This window comes from Oncorhynchus nerka, linkage group LG1 (genome assembly GCF_034236695.1).
Source record: "Oncorhynchus nerka isolate Pitt River linkage group LG1, Oner_Uvic_2.0, whole genome shotgun sequence".
Taxonomy (NCBI): domain Eukaryota; kingdom Metazoa; phylum Chordata; class Actinopteri; order Salmoniformes; family Salmonidae; genus Oncorhynchus; species Oncorhynchus nerka.
Window position 1 is genome coordinate 35,388,259 of NC_088396.1, and position 24,309 is coordinate 35,412,567.

General features: G+C 45.4%; 2 protein-coding genes across 2 annotated transcripts in view; both read right to left on the bottom strand.

The window, feature by feature from the left end:
- Positions 1 to 2,260: 2,260 nt before the first annotated feature.
- Positions 2,261 to 10,774, bottom strand: LOC115129730 (receptor tyrosine-protein kinase erbB-4-like). Its single transcript, XM_029660400.2, has 8 exons — positions 10,703 to 10,774; positions 10,410 to 10,556; positions 9,534 to 9,631; positions 9,244 to 9,414; positions 6,812 to 7,028; positions 6,524 to 6,658; positions 5,939 to 6,027; positions 2,261 to 5,668 (listed from the first exon to the last, which is right to left on the bottom strand). Exons 1-8 carry the CDS (start codon positions 10,761 to 10,763, stop codon positions 5,015 to 5,017), a joined length of 1,572 nt encoding a protein of 523 aa, XP_029516260.2. The 5' UTR covers positions 10,764 to 10,774; the 3' UTR covers positions 2,261 to 5,014.
- Positions 10,775 to 12,188: 1,414 nt separating this feature from the next.
- LOC115113735 (receptor tyrosine-protein kinase erbB-4-like) overlaps positions 12,189 to 24,309 on the bottom strand; it is a 305,373-nt gene continuing 293,252 nt past the window's right edge. The window contains exons 22-23 of the mRNA XM_065013396.1: positions 14,012 to 14,167; positions 12,189 to 12,236 (exon numbers count right to left, since the gene is read on the bottom strand). Of these exons, the coding sequence (XP_064869468.1) occupies positions 12,189 to 12,236; positions 14,012 to 14,167 (204 nt within the window). The remainder of the gene's footprint in view (positions 12,237 to 14,011; positions 14,168 to 24,309) is intronic.

Sequence of the window (24,309 nt, forward strand, 5' to 3'; positions counted from 1 at the left end):
GTGACTTGCTCAAGGGCACATCGGCAGTTTTCACCTAGGCGACTCTAGGTTTTGAAGTGTTTCAGCTGGAACTCACTTGGCAAGTCATATGTTTAATTAAGGAAGAGAACTGGAGATAAACACGCCGTCCAGGAAACATCTCTGTTTGACTAAAATAAAAATAAATAACACAATGCTTCTCCAAAAACTCCCTGACTTTTTATTCCTTTTCATTCCACTTTTCATTTTATTATCATGGTAGTGGTGAGCCAATGAACACGTTTCTAGTCCTCCTGTCAGTGTTTCTAGACCAGGGTTCTAGGCCAGGCTTTCCCAGGGTCTCCACCCCCTGATTATTTGAATCAGCTGTGCAGTGCTGGGGTAAAAACGAAAACCTGCACCCCTTGGGGTCCCCACGACCGAGTTTGGGTAAGGCTGTTCTAGCCCTTCTCTCTTCTACCCTGCTGCTTGTCTTCATTATTAATAAAGTGCTCCATCTGTGGATTGTCCTTCATTATGCAAACACACTGAGAAATTACAAACAGAAACCACAATGCAGAGAAAATGAACAGTGAAATGGAGTAGGCTATCTGCCTTTTCTCTAGCTGCAATGCGATAGATAAAAGATCATTAAAATGAACCGATGGAGAATCGGATGTGCTTCTGGCTGGGGAAACAATGAAGAGAGAGGTTTGGCTGTGCCAGAATGGTTAATAAGTCCTATCAAATTGCCCAAAAATCTAAAAGGCCAAAATCAAAATATTTCTTTCTGGATGACAGTATTCCCCCTCTACTAGCAGCAAAAACAAGAATCATCTGTCAGTATTCTGAGACACATGGATCTGGCCTCCCACAGATATGGTGTCTGTCTACCTGTACTATCTCAATCAACATTATTGTCAAACATGAATAGAAAAGTGTTCAATGTCCTCGATCGCTGTAGTTCCTGTGTTTCCTTAATGAAAATGTAATGTGGAGGAAGGACATCTCTCCAAATGTTTTGGCACAGTTTTATTCCTCAGTTCAAACTGTTGGAGAGGGGATGCACTGTACTTTACGTAGTAGGGGTGGAGGGGAATTTGGTGGTGGAGCAAATGCCTTGGTTTTATGGACCAGTTTGGTGTTCAGACAGTCTTGTTTTAGTTGTAATATAGTAATAAATACAGCATTTCAACTGTCCTTATCTGATGTTCTGTTAATCCACAGAACATGTCTGGTAATGATGACAGTCTACTTGGCGAGTAATAGGTTTAAATCCAGTGTATTTCCATGCTTTCTTCACTCCTCACTACCCATGGCCAACCCAAGACCAGATCAGGTTCTCAGGCTCTCTCTCCTATTCAGTTTGACAAGCACTCACAATGCCGGGTAGTGTCCTGCAGGGTAGTGTCCACCACATTGGGGCTTAGTTATGCTTCTTAACGCCCAGGAACAGACCAAGTTTTCAGGCCTCTCCCGTCCCAGAAAAACTGGTGTCTGTTGCTTGCCACCCATCCAGTCTCCTTGAATCCTTCATTTCTCCACACATGTGGATCATGTTCATTATGGGACACCGTAACAAACCGCTTCACAACGTCCAGGTAATCACTCCCTATTTCAGTCTGTTGTCTTCTGTTTGGTACCAAATTAACACAACCCTCCCATCTCTTTCTTTCTTTCTTTCTTTCTTTCTTTCTTTCTGTCTGTCTGTCTGTCTGTCTGTCTGTCTGTCTGTCTGTCTGTCTGTCTGTCTGTCTGTCTGTCTGTCTGTCTGTCTGTCTGTCTGTCTGTCTGTCTGTCTGTCTGTCTGTCTGTCTGTCTGTCTGTCTGTCTGTCTGTCTGTCTGTCTGTCTGTCTGTCTGTCTGTCTGTCTGTCTGTCTGTCTGTCTGTCTGTCTGTCTGTCTGTCTGTCTGTCTGTCTGTCTGTCTGTCTGTCTGTCTGTCTGTCTGTCTGTCTGTCTGTCTGTCTGTCTGTCTGTCTGTCTGTCTGTCTGTCTGTCTGTCTGTCTGTCTGTCTGTCTGTCTGTCTGTCTGTCTGTCTGTCTGTCTGTCTGTCTGTCTGTCTGTCTGTCTGTCTGTCTGTCTGTCTGTCTGTCTGTCTGTCTGTCTGTCTGTCTGTCTGTCTGTCTGTCTGTCTGTCTGTCTGTCTGTCTGTCTGTCTGTCTGTCTGTCTGTCTGTCTGTCTGTCTGTCTGTCTGTCTGTCTGTCTGTCTGTCTGTCTGTCTGTCTGTCTGTCTGTCTGTCTGTCTGTCTGTCTGTCTGTCTGTCTGTCTGTCTGTCTGTCTGTCTGTCTGTCTGTCTGTCTGTCTGTCTGTCTGTCTGTCTGTCTGTCTGTCTGTCTGTCTGTCTGTCTGTCTGTCTGTCTGTCTGTCCAGTTCAGAGTACAGTCCCCATCTTATCAGTCCTCTCCTGAGGTTTTTGTAACCAGCTCTGATAGGGAAGCAAACAGACAGACTCTGCCAGGGTTTGTCAGTAAAAAACAGATATTGCAACATATAGCAGATTCCTATTTATATTCTATGACTGCATCGATTCAGGGGTTTGTCATTTGTCTGCCTCAGAAGTCATGTGGGTTAGAAGGAACACCATGGCTGGATGGTGGCGATCCTCTCCTTACAGATAAGCCTATTCCCTCTTAAATCCTGTGGCACTTTCTTCTTCTTGTATTTCACTGTGTTCAGCATAGGCCCTTCAAGCTTTGCATACATATGACATTGTGGCATTTACTTGCTGAATGGCTTTGTCCTCTCATCCCGCTGCCCTGCCTTTGCTTCTGTTATCTCCACTGCTTTAGAATCCAAGGGCAATGGAGGTCCTGGTCCAAAAACGTAATGCACACGGCGCTAATGTTATCTCTTTCTCTGTGTGTATGTGTATGTATTTGTGTATTTTTGTGTGCATGCTTGCATGTATGTCTATATCGTGCATGTACATATATAGAATTAGAACAGGGTTATTGATGTTTCAAGGTTGGGCGCACGTATTCCTTCTTCGCGAGATACAAATTAACATGTTATAGCTGATATGAGTGGAGCTGTATAATAAATGTAGGAATTCTACTGCATATTCAGAGGGGTTCGAACCATGTCAACATCAAAGACGCCGCACAGAGCCAGCCAGCGGACAGGAATGCATCCTCCACATTATGTGACAGATGTATGGCGTGGCTGGGGCTTGAGAGACAGTCACGGAACAGCAGTGTATACACAGATGTATGTGTGTTCTCTTATATGAACCTGATATACTGCACACCAACGGCTATCTATGACATTACTGTATGTGTGGATGGTGGATTGCTACAATATGCATTTAACCCAGTTGGAAAAATGTGCTGCTCCAAGACTTTCAGTGTAGTGTATTGATTGTGAATCACTGCATGGTTCTTACACAAATCATATTAGTAATAAAATAATATATTAGAGATCATGAGCAAACAATATACTGTAAGTGTAAGTGGTTCAAGTTCCTTGTTCCTTGGCCTGTCCTGTCTGTTCACATCTACAGAGACCGACACTGTTTGTCATTTACATGTAACTTTTCACTTAGCCTTCTGTTGTTGTTGTAATCAACACTGAAGGGGCGGGGCTGAGGGTGAGTAATGGGTGAGGTATAGGAGGAGTTAAGAATGGGGCTGAGAGTGACCGGGGAGGCTGTCAATTATCAAACCAGTCCTGGGTTATTGGGTGGGGGGAGGCTCTCAGTAGTTTATATTAAATGTATTGACGTGTCCAAAAAGTTGGACACATTCTGAAATGGACCTGGGCTTTCCCACCCGGACCTAATATGCATACATTTATTTTTTTCAATATAGAGACCCATTCCAAATGGACCTGAGGACAACTAGATCCGTTCTGAATAAACCTGGTCGGTTCCAGACCCGGTCTGATCCAATCCGAGTGAGGGAAGCAGCAGAAAAGTACATTTTTAAGCTACTTTATTAACGGAGCTGATAAAGCGCAAGGGAGAGAAGGTAGAGAGAGGTGATGCTCTAGCAGGGGCCGTGCTGTGTGTGTAGGCTACTGTGAATGTGAGCAAGTGACACAGGGAGCACGGAGGGAGAGACGAAAGATGGCAACCAACCAAGCCAACTCTCGCTATCGTAGACTAATAGCTGCCAAAGCTAGGTTATTTATCATTGAATATGATTACGTAGTACCTGTCTTGAGTGCATCCAACCAAGAGCAGCTACTTAAGCTAGCTAGCTAGCTAGGCTAATTGAGGCTGCATGCACTTTCTCGTCCTACACAGTTACAAACAACTCCTTTTAGAATATAAAGTAGCAGCCTACCTATTGTCTCTTGGTCGTTGTAGCCTATCCTTCTCCTTGAAATTTAAATTCTGTCATTTTAATTCCATCTTCCATTGATTAGCTATCTCCTAACTTTTGCCCCACACGGAGACTCTATGACTGTAGCCTACTGCCGCTTTGATGACCTATGATTGGCCAACAACAACAACAAGCTACACGCACCACTCTCGTGAAAAAGCAGCATAAATTACGCAATTTCTCTCTCTCCCTCTCTTCTGCAGCAGTCGCGTTTGGATCTTTACAGGTCCTTCCGGACAAGTTAGTTAAAATTACACATACCCGAGACTCGTGACAATCATATCAAATCTGACTCAGACCCGTGACATTATTTAGAATTCTGGATCCGACCCCTCTCGGGTCTCGGATCGGGTCTCGGGTATTCGGTTACAGGTGAATCTGTGAAAACTTTCAGTGTATATTACTGTAATATTACTGTAGTACTTCTGTGTAATGTTACTGTAATCCAGTGTAGAGGACATAGACAGACAGAGAGGAGAACATCAGTCCTGGGTTCGTAGAAGGTGGGAGGCTCTCAGCACTATGTCTTATAATATAATATTACTGTAATGTTACTGTAATCCAGTGTCAGTTCAGATGTGTCAGTCCAGTGCTGGTGAAGGGAACCAGGATTGATACGTAAATATTGTGTGGCTGAGTGAGAGAGGGACTTCCCATCCTCCCCTCCTCCTCCCCTTGTCTTCCACCTTTCCTGGCCCAGACCCTCTTTCCTCCTCATCCTCCTCCCCGTTACACCACAGTGTTCCTCTGTCTGTAGGGTGGGGGCGGCAGCACGGTCCCAGGTTTCAGGGCGAACTCTGTCAGGTACTCCTGGTTCTCGGCCACGGCGGGCCGGATGCGGCCGTTCTGCCGGTAGAAGAAGCGTGTGCTGCAGTCCTGCAAGTACTCAGGGTTGTGCAGGGTGGCCTTGGGAGGGAGGCTATGCTGCCAGTACTCTGGATTGTCAAAAGTCTTGTTCTTGTCTTGTCTATTCTTCTTGTCCAACATGATGGTGCCTGTGAGGCCGGGGTGAAGGGTATACCCGGGGTGGGCTAGGTGGGAGGGGTGGGCTGGGTGGGTGCCGGCTGTACCGAGGCCTGGAGGAACAGAGTATCCTGGTTGTGCAGAGACTCCATGGGCGTGGGCTGCCTGGACGCTGTGACCAGGGTTTCCTGCCTGGGCGGTGCCTGATTGACCAGCGGTGAGGCCAGTGGCGCCTGGTTGGCTTACCAGGGTGGCGAGGGCAGGGTTGTGTCCCCCAGTGAACCCATTCTTCTTCAGGGTGTAGTCACTGTAGTCTCCAACTCCGGGGTTGTGGAAGGTGTTGAGGTAGAGGGGCTCGTTGACGTATTCGTCCTCCACTCTGGGGCCAGAGCCTGCCTGTTGGGGGCCACTGGGTGCCACCTGTCAAGTCAAGTCAAAGTTTAGTCAAAGTGCTTTCAAATAGCTAGATGGTCCATGTTATTACTATCGTATGACAATTCCATGTGTTTGGGTAGTAGATGTCATGAACAAATGACTTAGACTCCTCAGGATTAACAGAGTCAAAACACACTTTACCAGATAAAAAAAGAGTAGAAAAAAAGGGGGAAATGTGGATAACAGTAAAAAGTAAACGGTGTATAAATACAGGAGTCCATAAGAAATAGTCCTAATAATAATTAAAAAGTTGACCTGATAGGGGTTACAGCTGTCCAGGGTTAGGGCAGCTCCATTCCTCAGACGGGTCACGAATGGGTTCTCCTCCACAGGGTTGAGATAGTCTGTTAGAGAGGGGGAAAGAGAGATATATATAGAGAGGGGTTAGAGGCTTTCAAAGGATGAACAGAAGGCTTGCAGTATTTTGATCTTACGGATCTCTTCACTAGCATCTGACATGCCTCTATGTGTGTGTGATGGTGTGTAAGCCTTGGTCTCTACAGCTCTCTGTCTGAATCAAAGGGTGAGAAAGAGAAGGAGATGATGAAACTTGGAATCTGATATCACCAGGTACACTACAGAACAGTACACCCCTCTGGTAACAGACAAGGCTCATTGGAAAGGATCAGAACAGTTCACCTATTTGAGAATTTCTGAACTTTTGTCTTTTGTCTAACTGGATCAGTTACTGCAAAGCTTCAGAACTAAAAGCACCAAAATGTACAAATCTAAGTCTTTGGCTGTGGATAAAAGCTATTTCAAACAGTTAAGAAGTGCTTCCTGTAGTACATGGCATCACGTGAGAAAAGGAAAACAATGAATAGTGACACCATGTTGTACCTGAGGTGGCCTTCTCCCTCATGGCGGTCAGGTATCCATCCTGGTCGGTGTCTCCTCTAGCTCCTCTCTCCCCCAGCATGATGGTTGGGTCTGCACTGTAGCGCTGTCCACTGCTGCTCTCCACTGCACCTGAGGCTAGATAATTATAATAATACTATTTATTTGTATAGGGTTTTTCATTACATAGGAATTTCAATGCTGTACGCAGGCAAATAAAACACAATCAAACAAACAAAACAAATATTAAAAATCAACAAAATATATTAAGCATCAAGGAAGCTACGTCACCTGGTGCTCCGTCTGAACCAGGAGGTCCCGCGGGCCGGGGAGTTGCCTGCTTCCTCAGTGTGCCGTTACAGCGCTGGTCCTCGAAGCGTTGGTGCTCCGGGCCGCTACCGCCCTGCCCCCCTGCAGACTGGTCCCCTGGGGACAGGGACAGCACCCGCGGGATGGTCCCCAACATGTCCTCCATATCGAAACTAGGGTCTTGGTACACAAATTGGTTCTGTAGGGAAACAAGGAGAGGTTTAATGTACTGTGCACATTGATGGGCTGTGGGTTCTGCAGGGGCATAGGGTTCTAATACATACTCCTGAGTGTTGGTACTTGTGTTCAAAAGTATTGGTTCAAGGGAGAGTCAGTCTCCTTCATCTCCCTTCTCCCCATGCTCCAACACTCTCCCCCCTCATCCCTCCTTCAACCTCCTCCTCCATCCTCCCCTGTCCTCTCCCCTCCCCTCCTGTGGTTGAGTGGTCTCTACCCGTCCCCGTCACCTCCTACCCCTCCTGATCTCCCAGTCTCAGCGGTGGTCTGCAGGTGTGTAGTCAGCACTCACTGAGGAGACTCTCTCTCACGCTGTGTACCCTCCACCTTATAGCTACACACTCAGAATCACTCCTCCTCTGTCAACTCCTCTCATCCTCCTCTCTTCCTTCTCCTAGACTCCAGAGCTCACACTGTGAACCCTCTACCCTGTAACTATTTCTCCTCTGTCACACCTCTTCTGTCAACTCCTCCCATCCTCCTCTCTTCCTTCTCCTAGACTCCAGAGCTCACACTGTGAACCCTCTACCCTGTAACTATTTATCCTCTGTCACTCCTCTTCTGTCAACTCCTCCCATCCTCCTCTCTTCCTTCTCCTAGACTCCAGAGCTCACACTGTGAACCCTCTACCCTGTAACTATTTCTCCTCTGTCACTCCTCTTCTGTCAACTCCTCCCATCCTCCTCTCTTCCTTCTCCTAGACTCCAGAGCTCACACTGTGAACCCTCTACCCTGTAACTATTTCTCCTCTGTCACTCCTCTTCTGTCAACTCCTCCCATCCTCCTCTCTTCCTTCTCCTAGACTCCAGAGCTCACACTGTGAACCCTCTACCCTGTAACTATTTCTCCTCTGTCACTCCTCTTCTGTCAACTCCTCCCATCCTCCTCTCTTCCTTCTCCTAGACTCCAGAGCTCACACTGTGAACCCTCTACCCTGTAACTATTTCTCCTCTGTCACTCCTCTTCTGTCAACTCCTCCCATCCTCCTCTCTTCCTTCTCCTAGACTCCAGAGCTCACACTGTGAACCCTCTACCCTGTAACTATTTCTCCTCTGTCACTCCTCTTCTGTCAACTCCTCTCATCCTCCTCTCTTCCTTCTCCTAGACTCCAGAGCTCACACTGTGAACCCTCTACCCTGTAACTATTTCTCCTCTGTCACTCCTCTTCTGTCAACTCCTCTCATACTCCTCTCTTCCTTCTCCTAGACTCCAGAGCTCACACTGTGAACCCTCTACCCTGTAACTATTTCTCCTCTGTCACTCCTCTTCTGTCAACTCCTCTCATCCTCCTCTCTTCCTTCTCCTAGACTCCAGAGCTCACACTGTGAACCCTCTACCCTGTAACTATTTCTCCTCTGTCACTCCTCTTCTGTCAACTCCTCCCATCCTCCTCTCTTCCTTCTCCTAGACTCCAGAGCTCACACTGTGAACCCTCTACCCTGTAACTATTTCTCCTCTGTCACTCCTCTTCTGTCAACTCCTCCCATCCTCCTCTCTTCCTTCTCCTAGACTCCAGAGCTCACAATGTGAACCCTCTACCCTGTAACTATTTCTCCTCTGTCACTCCTCTTCTGTCAACTCCTCCCATCGCCTCCTCTGTTGTTCCTCCTCTCGTCCTCCTCATCACCCATAACAACACACTAAATACTGTGGCTATTGGTTTTACGTAGCCCTCCAATATTCTGTGTATGTAGATTCTGTGTATGTACTGTATGTTGTGATAATATACACTGCAGTTACATCCTGAGAAGTGGAATCCAATTTCAGTGCAACAGATGAGTCCAACCAACATGGGAAATCAACCAGTCAACACAATGTATCCGAAACAGACATCAGAAGAAAACAATTTAAGGCAGAATTTAAGGGGAGTTTATCATGAATAGAACACAGGTTGAATGATGGAGTAGCTCAGTGTGATCTTTGTCTTCGGTTGTATACGACTGTGATTAAATATCAAAGGACACTGAGCTTCTAAGTAAAGAAGTTAGGGAAGAGAAATAAAATCATTTTTATAGAATATAATAGAATGTATACTGAGAAGGGCATTCTGTACACAGGTCCTTAACCTGTTGGATGAAGAGGAGAGAAGAGAAGAGAAGAGAAGAGGAGAGGAGAGGAGAGGAAATAGAAATAGAAGAAAAGAGAAGAGAAGAGGGGAGAGGAGAGTGGAGCCTTACCCTGTTGGAATCAACGTGTGTCCTGGGTGTGTATGCCAGTGGTGGGACATTAAAGGCGTGAGGGACCAGGTACTTCTCAGCATCCATCAGATCCTCCAGCTCCTCCTCATCCAGCAGGCTCTGGAAGAACGTACTGTCGTTGGGGCTGGGCAGCTTCATACGGTCATCGCCCTGGAGGGGGGGGGGGAGGAGGGGGAGAGACATACAAATGACTGTACAGTCATGATATCCACACATCAGAGTGTCATTCACGCTCATAAGCAGGGGTATAGGAGGGGAAGGTAAGTCACCTGGATGACCAGGTAACGCTGGGGGTCCCGGGCCATCCTACAGAACTCTGCAGCCAGCTCCTTGAACTTGGGCCTGCTGTCTGCGTCTATCATCCAACCTGGAGGGGACAACAAAGAACTTTAGAGATAGAGAACACGGACAAGGTATACTGCAGGAGGATTCCTCAAGAGAGAGACACAAAAATACACATACACACCATGCATACTGACACCACACACACACACTCACCACCACATACACTGCTGCTACAGTTTCCATTTATATTTTTATTTTATATATTTATCTTTAACTATGCATTGTGCAAATGGACACGTAAGTAAACATTTCACTGTTAGTCTACACCTGTTGTTTACAAAGCATGTGTCAAATAAAATAACATTTGATTTGATTTTGACCGATTTTATGAGGGAGAGGTTGGCGTGGGTACTACAAATTGGGCAAAGGATCATGGAGGAAGGTGACAGAGGCTGTTGGTCAGTTAGAAACACCCTGGCCCCAATGTGTGAGAGGAGGGCCACAGCCAGAGGAGAGAGAGGGGCCACAGCCAGAGGAGATAGAGGGGCCACAGCCAGAGGAGAGAGAGGAGCCACAGCCAGAGGAGAGAGAGGAGCCACAGCCAGAGGAGAGAGAGGAGCCACAGCCAGCACAGTACAGCCAGGAAACACAAGGGTAGTGCTGGAATGGTGTCTCTGCCTGGACAGGGTGGCATTGTACCATCTGTGATCCTACACTATATGGCTGTGTGTGTGTGTGTGTGTGTGTGTGTGTGTGTGTGTGTGTGAGAGAGAGAGTGCGCAGAAAGAGAGAGACAGAGCAAGACACAGAGAGAGCAAGAGAGAGAGAGAGAGAGAGAGAGGTTATACAGGGTAGCTTACATTTGACCATGACCATGTATACATCTATGGTGCAGATGGGAGGTTGGGGAAGACGCTCTCCCTTCTCCAACAGGTCTGGGATGTCCCGGGTCGGAATGCCATCATAGGGCTTCCCCCCGAACATCATCAGTTCCCAAATTGTCACCCCTGAGGAGTGGTGTAAGGTTAGAAGTTTTTTTTGCCAAACATAATAGATATATTGGAAATCTTATGATTTCACCTGGGATCTTACTTAACTGTTAAAACACATTGATTGATTGGTTGATTAAATTGATGATATTGCCCAGCCTTACCATAGCTCCACACATCACTCTGGTGGGTAAACTTCCTATAGTGAATACACTCCAAGGCCATCCACTTGATTGGCATCTGGAGGTAAAGAGGAACATATATTTTATTGTATTTCATGAGTAATGGCTAATTTATACCCAACGCAAGAAGGCAAGTAGCTACACATAAATGGCTTTCTGTAAGGGTTTTCCTCCTCTTCGTCTGAAGAGGAGGTGTAGCAAGGATCGGACCAAGATGCGGTGTGGTAAGTGTCCATGGTTGTTTATTTAAAAACATGAACTGAACACTCAATGAATACAAAACAATAACCGTGAACAAAACCAAAACAGTACCGTGTGACGAACAAACACAGACACGGAAACAATCACCCACAAACACACAGTGAAACCCAGGCTACCTAAGTATGATTCTCAATCAGAGACAACTAATGACACCTGCCTCTGATTGAGAACCATACTAGGCCGAAACATAGAAATTCCCAACACCAAGAAAAACAAACATAGACAACCCACCCAACTCACGCCCTGACCATACTAAATAAATACAAAACAAAGGAAATTTAGGTCAGAACGTGACACTTTCACTTAACAGGCATCTACAAGTAAAGAGAAGAATAACTTTAATTTTTTAGCCAACGTTGGAGAACATGAACTGAATTTAAAAAAACAAAGGGCTGGTTTTAAGCCTAGTTTTGGAGTAAAAAGCTATTTTCCTGGAGATTTTCAATTGAGCTTGCTTTTAAGTCCAGGACAATACTACGGATGTATTGTTCAGACCAAGATTAGTCTGAAAAGGGAGTAAAGTTGCTATCTGTTTACTGATCCATTTGGGGTCAACTTAACCTTCACTGAAGCTGTTTGTATGCCATATAGGCCTGTGTGCTAATATGCTGCAAATACTATGCCAACAAGGCAGTTATAGTGTATGTTTACCTGATAAATGAAATATGAATGAAACCCCACTGAGCTAAAATCGAGCTCCTGTTGTGATAAAGCCTTCTAAAACCATCACAAATCTTTGTCAATATGAAAACCCTTTGTCATTTTTGCAGGGTCATTTAAGCATGTTTCAATTGACCCAGGATTTTTCTAAAAAAGCAATGTTGCAAATTTTGGGGGGACTGATGTGTAACGGAAAGGATATAGCAGATATAGGATACATTTTCTAAAGATCCACAACATTTGTATCCGCTCGAACAAGGGATTTTTCTTCTGTCTAATTTTCATAATTGAGACAAATGTTGATGAAAACTGTGTTTTTTTAATAGATTATGATTCCTGAATCATTTTAAAGGTACACGGGGAACGTGATGTCATCACGTAACTATAAAGCTCCACTCCACATTTCATTTTAAAGGCCTACTGCTTTCTAAATATATTCTTCAACTTTATAACAATCATGTTTATTTGCCCGGATTGTTCTGACTTTCAAGAATGCCTGAATTGCTCCACCTTGTTTTCTGGTTGGCTGGCAGGTTTCACCATCCAATCATTTCAGATCTGCAAGTATCACCCCTGCCAGCACATAGGCGACACACTGGCACATAATTAGAATATAGCAAATATGAGTAAATTGTTATTGCATATAAACGCACCCTAGCAGGCAGTCGCATCTATTTTCAATGCAAACTTTCTAAATGTCGACAATTAATGGAAACATAGCTAGTGTTATGTTAGAGACCAGAGTAATGTCCCAGATGGCACCCTATTCCCTATTTAGTACACTACTTTTGACTAGAGCCCTATAAGCCCTTTTTGTTCCTTGTAAAAAGTATTGCACTACAAAGTGAATTGGGTGGATTTGGGAGGCAGAGACAACCCAGTTTAGATGTCTACCCACATTTGTATATCCCATTAGTTATAGTCATATGCTCAGGTTTCTTTTAAATACCCTTTAAAACCTCTTAAGGATTTTACCCTGAAGCATGGATATGCATTTTCTTGATACCATTTGAAAGGAAACAATTTAAAGAATGTGGAAATGTGAAATTAATGTAGGAGAATATAAAACATTAGATCTGGTAAAAGATCATTTGTTCCATCATCTTTGAAATGCAAGAGAAAGGCCATACTTTCAGATAGGAGTCTAGGTGTAATATAGATTTTGGCTAACAGATGGCAGCAGTGTGTGTGCAAAGTTTCAGACTGATCCAGCAAAGAATTATATTACTGCACATATATTATATTACTGTATCAAATCTGCAAGGAGTTTGCCCAAATGTGCCGAATTGGTCAATTGATACATTTTCAAGTACATAACTATAGCGAACATTGAAAAATGCTATGGTAATAAATAATGTAAGTTTACACACTCCCAGGAATGTCATACATGATGGATCATTAGCTTATTCACTAACTTTCCATCTAGATGGCCGGGCGGGGTGGGTGTGGAGTCAGAGACAGCAGTGGGGTCAAACTGTAGACCCCAGTTCCTACATTTGAACATAAAAATTGATTTTATCAAACAAAACTATGCTACATTTTATCTCTAGGACCCTCAGGATGACAAATCAGAGCATTATTACTGAATGGAAGAACATTAATTACCTTCAGAGTTGAATGTATCAAACCATTTGCTTTGATAAAAGTGTTTTGTTGTTGTGCACTCTCACTCAATGTAATAGCTACTGTTAATTGGTCACTGCAGTTAGATTAACAAGAATTTAAGCTTCCTGTATAAGACATGTCTATGTCCCGGAAAGTTGGCTGTTGTATACAACGTCATTCTAGTCACATTAGCACACGTTAGCAACAACCTTCCCGGTTTAGGGCCACCCATCCCTTAGAGGTTAACAGTATCATGATCATACAATAGAACAAGCTCCAGGGCTTTTTAAAGAGGAGGAGAGGAGAGGAGATAAATTAACCCGCGCAAGAAACAGCACTTTCTCCCCCTGGCCTAAGAGCTGCCCCCCACAGAGAGCTCACAACACAGTGGGATGGGAATCACATCGCAGGAGGCTGGCTGCAGCTTAAACAGCTGAACTGATTCACTGGGTTATCTTGAGTGTGTCCAAAATGGCACCCTTTCCCTATAAATAGCATTACATTTGACCAGGGCCCATAGGGATCTGGTCAAAATAAGTGCACTATACAGGGTTCCATTAGAGAAGCAACCTATTGATTACTTTAAGAGGAGGATGTGTGTGCTATTCACTCAGTACACTAAGGTGAGGGGAATTACAAGCATCTAAAAGAATAGAAGTGACAGAGAACAGACAGAGAGGAGAAAGTAGTAGTGAGTATGAAACAGAGAAAAAGCATATGGTCGTGTTTTTGGAGCATACATTCTCTTTTCCTGGCCATGCTTACCTTGCCCCCGTCAGCATTGTACTCCTTCTCATTGATGTCCAGCAGCCGAGCCAGACCAAAGTCAGTGATCTTGATGTGGTTGGGGGACTTGACCAGCACATTACGGGCTGCTAGGTCTCTGTGCACCAGTCTCCTCTCCTCCAGGTACATCATACCCTGAAAAACACACATACACTGTTACTGAACAGTGAGGAAATATTGTCATCATTATCATCATTATCAGAAAAATTATAATCATCATCATCATTATTATCACTATCACCATCATTATCAGTTACAACATCACATTTCCTTTGGACACAAAACTATCACCAATATTATCAGATACGCAAAACTTTAATTGATAATCAAATCATAATTGATTTGACTCTTCAGAAGGAGAATCCATTTCATAACAGTATATTGGCAAAGTTTCATACTTTTTTGAGAACAATTAAATAAGAAGTGTCACACACAATTTCATTAATAGATAGTTTGCAGCGATAACACCCGACTGAGAGTCTTTTTTTCTCTGAGAATATCGCATTCCAAAATCATGGGCATTAACATGGAGTTGGTCCTCCCTTTGCTGCTATAACAGCCTCCACTCTTCTGGGAAGGCTTTCCACCAATTGTTGGAACACTGCTGCTGGGACTTGCTTCCATTCAGCCACAAGAGCATTAGTGAGGTTGGGCACCGATGTTGGGCGATTAGGCCTGGCTCCAATTCATCCCAAAGGTGATCGAAGGGGTTAAGGTCAGGGCTCCGTGTAGGCCAGTCACGTTCTTCCATACCGATCTCGAAAAAACCATTTCTGTATGGACTTCGCTTTTTGCATGGGGGTATTGTCATGCTGAAACAGGAAAGGGCCTTTTCCAAACTGTTACCACAAAGTTGAATGCACAGAATCGTCTAGAATGTCATTGTATGCTGTAACGATAAGATTTCCCTTCACTGGAATTAAGGGGCCTAGCACAAACCATGACAAACAGCCACAGACCATTATTCCTCCTCCACTATACATTGGGGCAGGAAGCGTTCTCCTGGCATCTGCCAAACCCAGAACTTACTGCCAGATTAAGCATAATTCATCATGCCATAGAACGCGTTTCCACTGCTCCACTCCAGCCGACGCTTGGCATTGTGCATGATGATCTTAGGCTTGTGTGCGGCTGCTCAGCCATGGAAACCCATTTCATGAAGCTCCTGATGAACAGTTATTGTGCTGATGTTGTTTCCAGAGGCAGTTTCGAACTTGGTAGTGAGTGTTTCAACCGAGGACAGATGATTTTTACGCACTTACGCACTTGGCACTATGCACTCGACTGTTCCGGTCTGTGAGTTGTGTGGTCTACCACTTCGTGGCTGAGCCATTGCTACTCCTAGATGTTTCCACTTCACAGCAATAGCACTTACAGTTGACCAGAGCAGCTTTAGCAGGGCAGAAATTAGTCGAACTGACTTGTTGGAAAGGTAGCATCCTATGACGTTGCCACATTGAAAGTCACTGAGCTCTTCAGTAAGGTCATTCTACTGACAATGTTTGTCTTTGAAGATTGACATTTTATACACCTGTCAGCAATGGGTGTGGCTGAAATAGCCAAATCCACTCATTTGAAGGAGTGTCCACATACTTTTGTATATTTAGTGTATCTGCGTGATAAAAATCCATAAATGTACTTTGAGGAGGAGAGAACAATAAAAGGGGTGACTGATTCAAGTGTGTATGGAGGGAGTGTGTAGCAGAGACCCTATGCATGTCAACGCTGCTATTGTTCTATAGCAGGGTTTCTTCTGTTTCCCTTTGACACTTGAGGTCATGAGTCCCTGCACCAAGAAAAACATGTAGATAAAGCTATATATCTAAGCTGTTTACCCAAAACAGTCTTGCAGACTGAAGTTCAATGTAGAGATAAAAAAATATTCATGTTCATCCTTAGTCTTCATATTCATTTAATATAATTCAGCCAGCCCCGATGTTTCAGCTCCTATCACCATCCCTCCAACACAGCAACACTGTCCCCTCGAGTCCTGGGAGGAGATTTAAATGTGAGTGTGAACTGATCTGAAAACTGAGGAGCACAGTGTCTGGAAGAACTAAAGAACAACAAAGAGAAAAATCAAGAACTTCAGCAGCCCACACACGCACTGAGAGGGTCCTGAGTTTGATAGCAGAGCAAAATGCCCAGACCGGCCCTGCCACATAGCAATGAAAGGATATTCAATCCCAAAGCCACAGCAGGGGCTGGACTAATATCGCCAGTGCTATAGAACTATAGTCCTCATTGTACATCGCTACAAGATTACCCCAGCCTCTGAAGAATAAGAAAAACAAATTCACCTATTTAAGTTGCTCAGAGTAAGAGAAGGCACTTTGGGGCGAAGTAACAAGAGAACAGAGAACAGGCCTTATTTGAAACCATAACAAATTGGATTTAGTTGAATGGGGGAGGGGGTGAGGGGGAGAAAGGGGGAGTTGGAGGAGGAGGAGGAGGAGGAGGAGGAGGGGGGAGGTGGTATAAGAGGCGAGATTACAATGGTAAGGCTATAATTACTCCGACTCATTTGGGCCATCTCGGGAGAAAGAAGAAAACACCATGACAGAACTGCCCATCTCCCCCCACACCCATTTCTTTTAAACTTTCGCTCTTTCTCTTTTCTCTCTTTCTCCCTCTCTATCTTTCTCTCTTTATCTCTCACTCTCTCCCCATCCCTCTCTCTCGCTCTAAGCGGGGGTGGAGGGGGGTATTGAAGAGGAGTTTGAGACAGGCCTTCCATACCAACAGGCACTGCAGAGAAAATAGAGGGAAAGCATTGTGCAAAGAGAGAAAGAGAGGGAGATATAGATAGAGGCGAAGGAAGAGGAGTGTGGAAAAAGAGAAAGAGAGAGTGAAAAATAAAGAAAAAGAGAGAGAGGGGGAGATAGAGGAGAAGGACGAGCAGCATGGAAAGAAAGAGATTGGGTCAATGCTAATGTTGATGTTCTCCATTGCATATGCCGAATTGAAATGATGTGATAGCCCTCGTATAGGGGATGTGTCTGCTATGATACAATATATCACGTTCACACAGTGATCACACACGCACACAGACATCCACGATAATCCCTGCCATATCCTAACGTTCTTTGAACCCTGTCACCCATCCATCTGAAACGAAAGCAGGCTGTCAGAGTGGGAGTCTCTCCTCTGCTCCTCTGTGCTGTCGATCCACTACAGACCCTCTCTCTCTCCTTCACTCTCCATCTCTTTCTCTCTCCAGCTCTCTCCTTCTCTTTCCACCCCCTCTCTCCCTTTATCTCTCTCTCTCTTCGTGTCTCCCCCTTTAACACAGCTCAGATTCAGTGTGATGAATGGCTCAGCATTAATTGTCCATTAAAAGTCAATTACCTGTAGATATGGAAGGCTAAACACAGAGGTGGGAAAGGGAATGGCTCTGTTCTGACGCAGGCAGACGACTATCAGAAATATGGACACTGCTTGGCTCTCTGTGTGTTCTTTGGAGGAGGGAAGGAGGAAGGTAGGAAGTTAGGAAGGGAGGAATAGAGAAATGGAGAAAGAGTGAAGAGGATTTGGGGTATAGGAGAGGTTGTGAGTGTGGTGTGGTGGAGGGGTAGGTGTGTGAGTGCTTTGTGAAGTGTATTGTGTGTGACTGACTAACAGTGTGTGTGTGTGTGTGTGTGTGTGTGTGTGTGTGTGTGTGTGTGTGTGTGTGTGTGTGTGTGTGTGTGTGTGCGTGCGTGCGTGCGTGCGTACGTGTGTGTGTGTGTGTGTTCAGTGGCAGCCAGCTGGTGTGCGTGATGCTGACGGGTCCTGACAGAGTCTTATTTGAACATACATCTCTTGCTCTCTGTAATCTCCTACATTTTCAGGACAATTAAGCAGTGGAAGGAAAATGGATGGCTTGCCAATTCTTTAATGTTAATTACCTATCACAAATGAGAGTGTGTGTGTGGGGGGGGCAAGGAACAGGAAATGAAATGGGACAACAGTGTGTGTGTATGAGTGAGGGGAGTGTGTGTGTGATAGCAGAGTTAGGGGAGTGTGTGTGTGATAGCAGAGTGAGGGGAGTGTGTGTGTGATAGCAGAGTGAGGGGAGTGTGTGTGTGATAGCAGAGTGAGGGGAGTGTGTGTGTGATAGCAGAGTGAGGGGAGTGTGTGTGATAGCAGAGTGAGGGGAGTGTGTGTGTGATAGCAGAGTGAGGGGAGTGTGTGTGTGATAGCAGAGTGAGGGGAGTGTGTGTGTGATAGCAGAGTGAGGGGAGTGTGTGTGTGATAGCAGAGTGAGGGGAGTGTGTGTGTGATAGCAGAGTGAGGGGAGTGTGTGTGTGATAGCAGAGTGAGGGGAGTGTGTGTGTGATAGCAGAGTGAGGGGAGTGTGTGTGTGATAGCAGAGTGAGGGGAGTGTGTGTGTGATAGCAGAGTGAGGGGAGTGTGTGTGTGATAGCAGAATGAGGGGAGTGTGTGTGTGATAGCAGAGTGAGGGGAGTGTGTGTGTGATAGCAGAGTGAGGGGAGTGTGTGTGTGATAGCAGAGTGAGGGGAGTGTGTGTGTGATAGCAGAGTGAGGGGAGTGTGTGTGATAGCAGAGTGAGGGGAGTGTGTGTGTGATAGCAGAGTGAGGGGAGTGTGTGTGTGATAGCAGAGTGAGGGGAGTGTGTGTGTGATAGCAGAGTGAGGGGAGTGTGTGTGTGTGATAGCAGAGTGAGGGGAGTGTGTGTGTGATAGCAGAGTGAGGGGAGTGTGTGTGTGATAGCAGAGTGAGGGGAGTGTGTGTGTGATAGCAGAGTGAGGGGAGAAAGGAGAAGGGGAAGGGAAGCAGGTTCTAATGCTTTCAGCTAAACCACAGCAGAAGATAAACACATACAGTGGACAGGCAGAGGAGCCAGGACACAGTGGTGGAGGGTGCATGCATGGTTCAGTGTGTATGCCTGTGTGGTGTGTGAGTACATGCATGCGTGTGTGTGTTATGCACAGGACGTGGTGGTAGTCTAGTGTCTTAGGATGTGCTGGTAGTATCTCTCTGGGGCCATCTGTTACCAGCCCACAGAGATAAGTCACTCAGAATCTACTCAGACCTCACCTATGATTATTTTAGCAATAAGGCACAAGGGGTGTTTTATACAGCCAATATACCACGGTTAAAGGGTTTTCTTACGCACAACGCAAAACGGAGTGCCTGGATATATACCACAACCCCAGAGGTGCCTTACTGCTATTATAAACTGGTTACCAATGTAATTAGAGCAGTAAAAATAAAGGTTTTGTCATACCCATGGTATATGGTCTGATATACCACGGCTGTCAGCCAATCAGCATTCAGGGCTCGAACCACCCAGTTTATAATTATGTTTATATCACAGACACAGACAAAAGCTGAATCAACAAGACTGCCTTCAAATGCATTCTGTCAAGAGTCATTTAGCAGAGGTAGGGGAATACAATGAGGGAGGAGAGGAGAACAGAGGAGAGGAGAACAGAGGAGAGGAGAACAGAGGGAGGAGAACAGAGGATAGGAGAACAGAGGAGAGGAGAACAGAGGAGAGGAGAACAGAGGAGAGGAGAACAGATGAGAGGAGAACAGAGGAGAGGAGAACAGAGGAGAGGAGAATAGAGGAGAGGAGAATAGAGGAGGGGACAACAGAGGAGGGGAGAGGAGAGGAGAACAGAGGAGAGGAGAACAGAGGAGAGGAGAACAGAGGAGAGGAGAACAGAGGAGAAGAGAACAAAGGAGAGGAGAACAGAGGAGAGGAGAATAGAGGAGAGGAGAACAAAGGAGAGGAGAACAGAGGAGAGGAGAACAGAGGAGAGGAGAAGAAAGTAAAACAGAGCTGAGGAGAACAGGGGAGAGGAGATCAGAGGAGAGGATATCAGAGGAGACCAGGAAAGAGGAGAGGAGAACAGAGGATAGGAGAACAGAGGAGAGGAGAACAGAGGAGAGGAGAACAGAGGAGAGGAGATCAGAGGAGAGGAGAACAGAGGAGAGGAGAAAAGAGGAGAACAGAGGAGGGGAGAGGAGAACAGAGGAGAGGAGAACAGAGGAGAGGAGATCAGAGGAGAGGAGAACAGAGGAGAGGAGAACAGAGGAGAGGAGAATAAAACAGAGAATAGGAGATCAGAGGAGAGGAGAACAGAGGAGAGGAGAATAAAACAGATAAGAGGAGATCAGAGGAGAGGAGAATAGAGGAGAGCAGAAAAGAGGAGAGGAGAACAGAGGAGAGGAGAACAGAGGAGAGGAGAACAGAGGAGAGGAGAAGAAAGTAAAACAGAGCTGAGGAGAACAGGGGAGAGGAGATCAGAGGAGAGGATATCAGAGGAGACCAGGAAAGAGGAGAGGAGAACAGAGGATAGGAGAACAGAGGAGAGGAGAACAGAGGAGAGGAGAACAGAGGATAGGAGAACAGAGGAGAGGAGAACAGAGGAGAGGAGAACAGAGGAGAGGAGAACAGAGGAGAGGAGAACAGATGAGAGGAGAACAGAGGAGAGGAGAACAGAGGAGAGGAGAATAGAGTAGAGGAGAATAGAGGAGGGGACAACAGAGGAGGGGAGAGGAGAGGAGAACAGAGGAGAGGAGAACAGAGGAGAGGAGAACAGAGGAGAGGAGAACAGAGGAGAAGAGAACAAAGGAGAGGAGAACAGAGGAGAGGAGAATAGAGGAGAGGAGAACAAAGGAGAGGAGAACAGAGGAGAGGAGAACAGAGGAGAGGAGAAGAAAGTAAAACAGAGCTGAGGAGAACAGGGGAGAGGAGATCAGAGGAGAGGATATCAGAGGAGACCAGGAAAGAGGAGAGGAGAACAGAGGAGAGGAGAACAGAGGAGAGGAGAACAGAGGAGAGGAGATCAGAGGAGAGGAGAACAGAGGAGAGGAGAAAAGAGGAGAACAGAGGAGGGAGAGGAGAACAGAGGAGAGGAGAACAGAGGAGAGGAGATCAGAGGAGAGGAGAACAGAGGAGAGGAGAACAGAGGAGAGGAGAATAAAACAGAGAATAGGAGATCAGAGGAGAGGAGAACAGAGGAGAGGAGAATAAAACAGAGAAGAGGAGATCAGAGGAGAGGAGAATAGAGGAGAGCAGAAAAGAGGAGAGGAGAACAGAGGAGAGGAGAACAGAGGAGAGGAGAACAGAGGAGAGGAGAAGAAAGTAAAACAGAGCTGAGGAGAACAGGGGAGAGGAGATCAGAGGAGAGGATATCAGAGGAGACCAGGAAAGAGGAGAGGAGAACAGAGGATAGGAGAACAGAGGAGAGGAGAACAGAGGAGAGGAGAACAGAGGAGAGGAGATCAGAGGAGAGGAGAACAGAGGAGAGGAGAAAAGAGGAGGACAGAGGAGGGGAGAGGAGAACAGAGGAGAGGAGAATAAAACAGAGAATAGGAGATCAGAGGAGAGGAGAACAGAGGAGAGGAGAATAAAACAGAGAAGAGGAGATCAGAGGAGAGGAGAACAGAGGAGAGGAGAACAGAGGAGAGCAGAAAAGACGAGAGGAGAACAGAGGAGAGCAGAAAAGAGGAGAGGAGAACAGAGGAGAGCAGAAAAGAGGAGAGGAGAACAGAGGAGGGGAGAGGAGAACAGAGGAGAGGAGAACAGAGGAGAGGAGATCAGAGGAGAGGAGAACAGAGGAGAGGAGAACAGAGGAGAGGAGAACAGGGAAGAGGAGAGGAGAACAGAGGAGAGGAGAACAGAGGAGAGGAGATCAGAGGAGAGGAGAACAGAGGAGAGCAGAAAAGAGGAGAGGAGAACAGGGAAGAGGAGAACAGGGAAGAGGAAAACAGAGGAGAGGAGAACAGAGGAGAGCAGAAAAGAGGAGAGGAGAACAGAGGGGAGAGGAGAACAGAGGAGAGGAGAACAGAGGAGAGGAGATCAGAGGAGAGGAGAACAGAGGAGAGGAGAACAGGGAAGAGGAGAGGAGAACAGAGGAGAGGAGAACAGAGGAGAAGAGATCAGAGGAGAGGAGAACAGAGGAGAGGAGAACAGGGAAGAGGAGAGGAGAACAGAGGAGAGGAGAACAGAGGAGAAGAGATCAGAGGAGAGGATAACAGAGGAGAGGAGAACAGAGGAGAAGAGATCAGAGGAGAGGAGAACAGAGGAGAACAGATGAGAGCAGAAAAGAGGAGAGGAGAACAGATGAGAGCAGAAAAGAGGAGAGGAGAACAGAGGAGAGGAGAACAGAGGAGAGGAGATCAGAGGAGAGGAGAACAGAGGAGAGGAGAACAGGGAAGAGGAGAGGAGAACAGAGGAGAGGAGAACAGAGGAGAGGAGAACAGAGGAGAGGAGAACAGGGAAGAGGAGAGGAGAACAGAGGAGAGGAGAACAGGGAAGAGGAGATCAGAGGAGAGCAGAAAAGAGGAGAACAGAGTAGAGTAGAACAGATAAGAGGAGAACAGTTTTCAACATGCTGCCACTTCCTAGAGTGATTCTTTTACTAGAGCCACATACAGAGACACACACAGGCTTACACTAATGCGTGCACACAGACACACACACACACAAACACACACAACCACACACATACACAAGACCTCACAACAAAACACTGACAGAACACTATAATCTATAACCAAGTGGCTCAATCTCTCCTCTCTTTGTTGTACGATGCTCTTCATTACGGTACAATTCAATTCTAATGCTATTAACAACCTTCTCTCTCTTCCTCTCTCTTGCTCTCTCTCTCGCTCTCTCACTCTCAATTCAATTCAGTAGACTTTATTGACATTGCAAGTTAAATTAGTTACATTGTCAAAGTATACTGTACATATAACAAAAACTGGTAGGACCAACAGCAATAAGACATCAATAATAATAGTACTAGTGGAAATGGGATTACCATCAACAGCAACAACAATATTAATGAGAATAACAATACATTTAAGCAATAATGTAGACCAGTCTCAACATGACTGTGAAGTCACATGACATCGTATGAAAGCCAATACAAAACCAAAATTGCACTTTTTACTGGCTGTCCCTCAGGTTCTCGCAGGAGTGCACATGTTGGCTTTTCACCCAATAAATATTTGAAAAAATTCTTCGTCTTTTATAGTTTCAAAACTGAAAGATAATTATTATCTGAAAGAAAGATTATCTTAGGTCTGAGTGTTTGTCACAGTGTAATAGGAAATGCAGCACTCTCTCTCTCTCTCCTTCACTTAGACTAACACAGGTATTCTCTCTCTCCTTAGACTAACAAAATACTTCTCTTTCTCTCTCCCCTCCTTCACTGAGACTAACACAATTCTTCTCTTTCTCTCTCCCTCCTTCACTTAGACAAACAAAATACTTCTCTTTCTCTCTCCCCTCCTTCACTTAGACTAACACAATTCTTCTCTTTCTCTCTCCCTCCTTCACTTAGACAAACAAAATAGTTATCTTTCTCTCTCCCCTCCTTCACTTAGACAAACACAATTCTTCTCTCTCTCTCTCTCTCTGTATATATATATATATATATATATATGTATATCTTGTGGAGGATGGGCCGGAGATCACTGATTACAGCCGGCTTGATGATGCTCCTGCTCCACATACTATTTATCCTGTATGTGTCTACTTCAAAGGGATGAGAAATCACTGCAACACATTGGCCATTAATACAATTTATTCTATGGTAATAAAACAGACAGGATCGGTGGCTGTGGATGAATATGACCCATTCCCTACATAGTGCAGTACATCAGACCGTGGCTCTGGTCAGGGTCAAAAATATGTTATAGTGGGTGCAGCAACATGTTTGTGTAACTAGCTCCTAAAAGTGCAGTACAAATGTCAAACAAGTACACGTGTGTGTGCACAGTACAGTTCATTATGTGTGTGTGTGTGTGTGTGTGTGTGTGTGTGTGTGTGTGTGTGTGTGTGTGTGTGTGTGTGTGTGTGTGTGTGTGTGTGTGTGTGTGTGTGTGTGTGTGTGTGTGTGTTTGCGTTGGTCCCAATGTGTTCATGTCTATGTGTGTGTTTGTGTACAGGAGCGAGCATGCATGTGTGTGTGTGCTGTAAATATACCATAGTTGATGTGGTAGAAACTGCAGGAAGCATTCATCAGAGAGACTACATGTATATAGGCAAGCCTTTCTCTCACAGCACTAACACGATCTGGGAACATACAAAGGTCCCAAATGGCACCCTATTCCTTTTATAGTGCACTACTTTTGAACAGGGCCCTATATAGAGAATAGTGTGCCATTTGGGACGCAGAGGAATTGTTGATCTGGGCTCTGCCCCAAAACTTTGTTTGGTAAATGCATTCTACTATTAAGCTGAAGCTCAAAATGAATTGAAAGTCTTCCCGTTTTATTATTATTGCATTATTGGTTCCCTTTTGTTGCTGCTTCTG

What these genes read in the sequence shown, in the direction of transcription:
- LOC115129730 (XM_029660400.2), bottom strand. Translation starts at nt 10,763, where the DNA reads ATGGCCTTGGAGTGTATTCACTATAGGAAGTTTACCCACCAGAGTGAT. An exon ending in GAGTGATGTGTGGAGCTATG is followed by an intron (nt 10,557 to 10,702) that starts GTAAGGCTGGGC and finishes ACCACTCCTCAG; the next exon opens with GGGTGACAATTTGGGAACTG. An exon ending in AGCGTTACCTGGTCATCCAG is followed by an intron (nt 9,415 to 9,533) that starts GTGACTTACCTT and finishes CCCCCCCTCCAG; the next exon opens with GGCGATGACCGTATGAAGCT.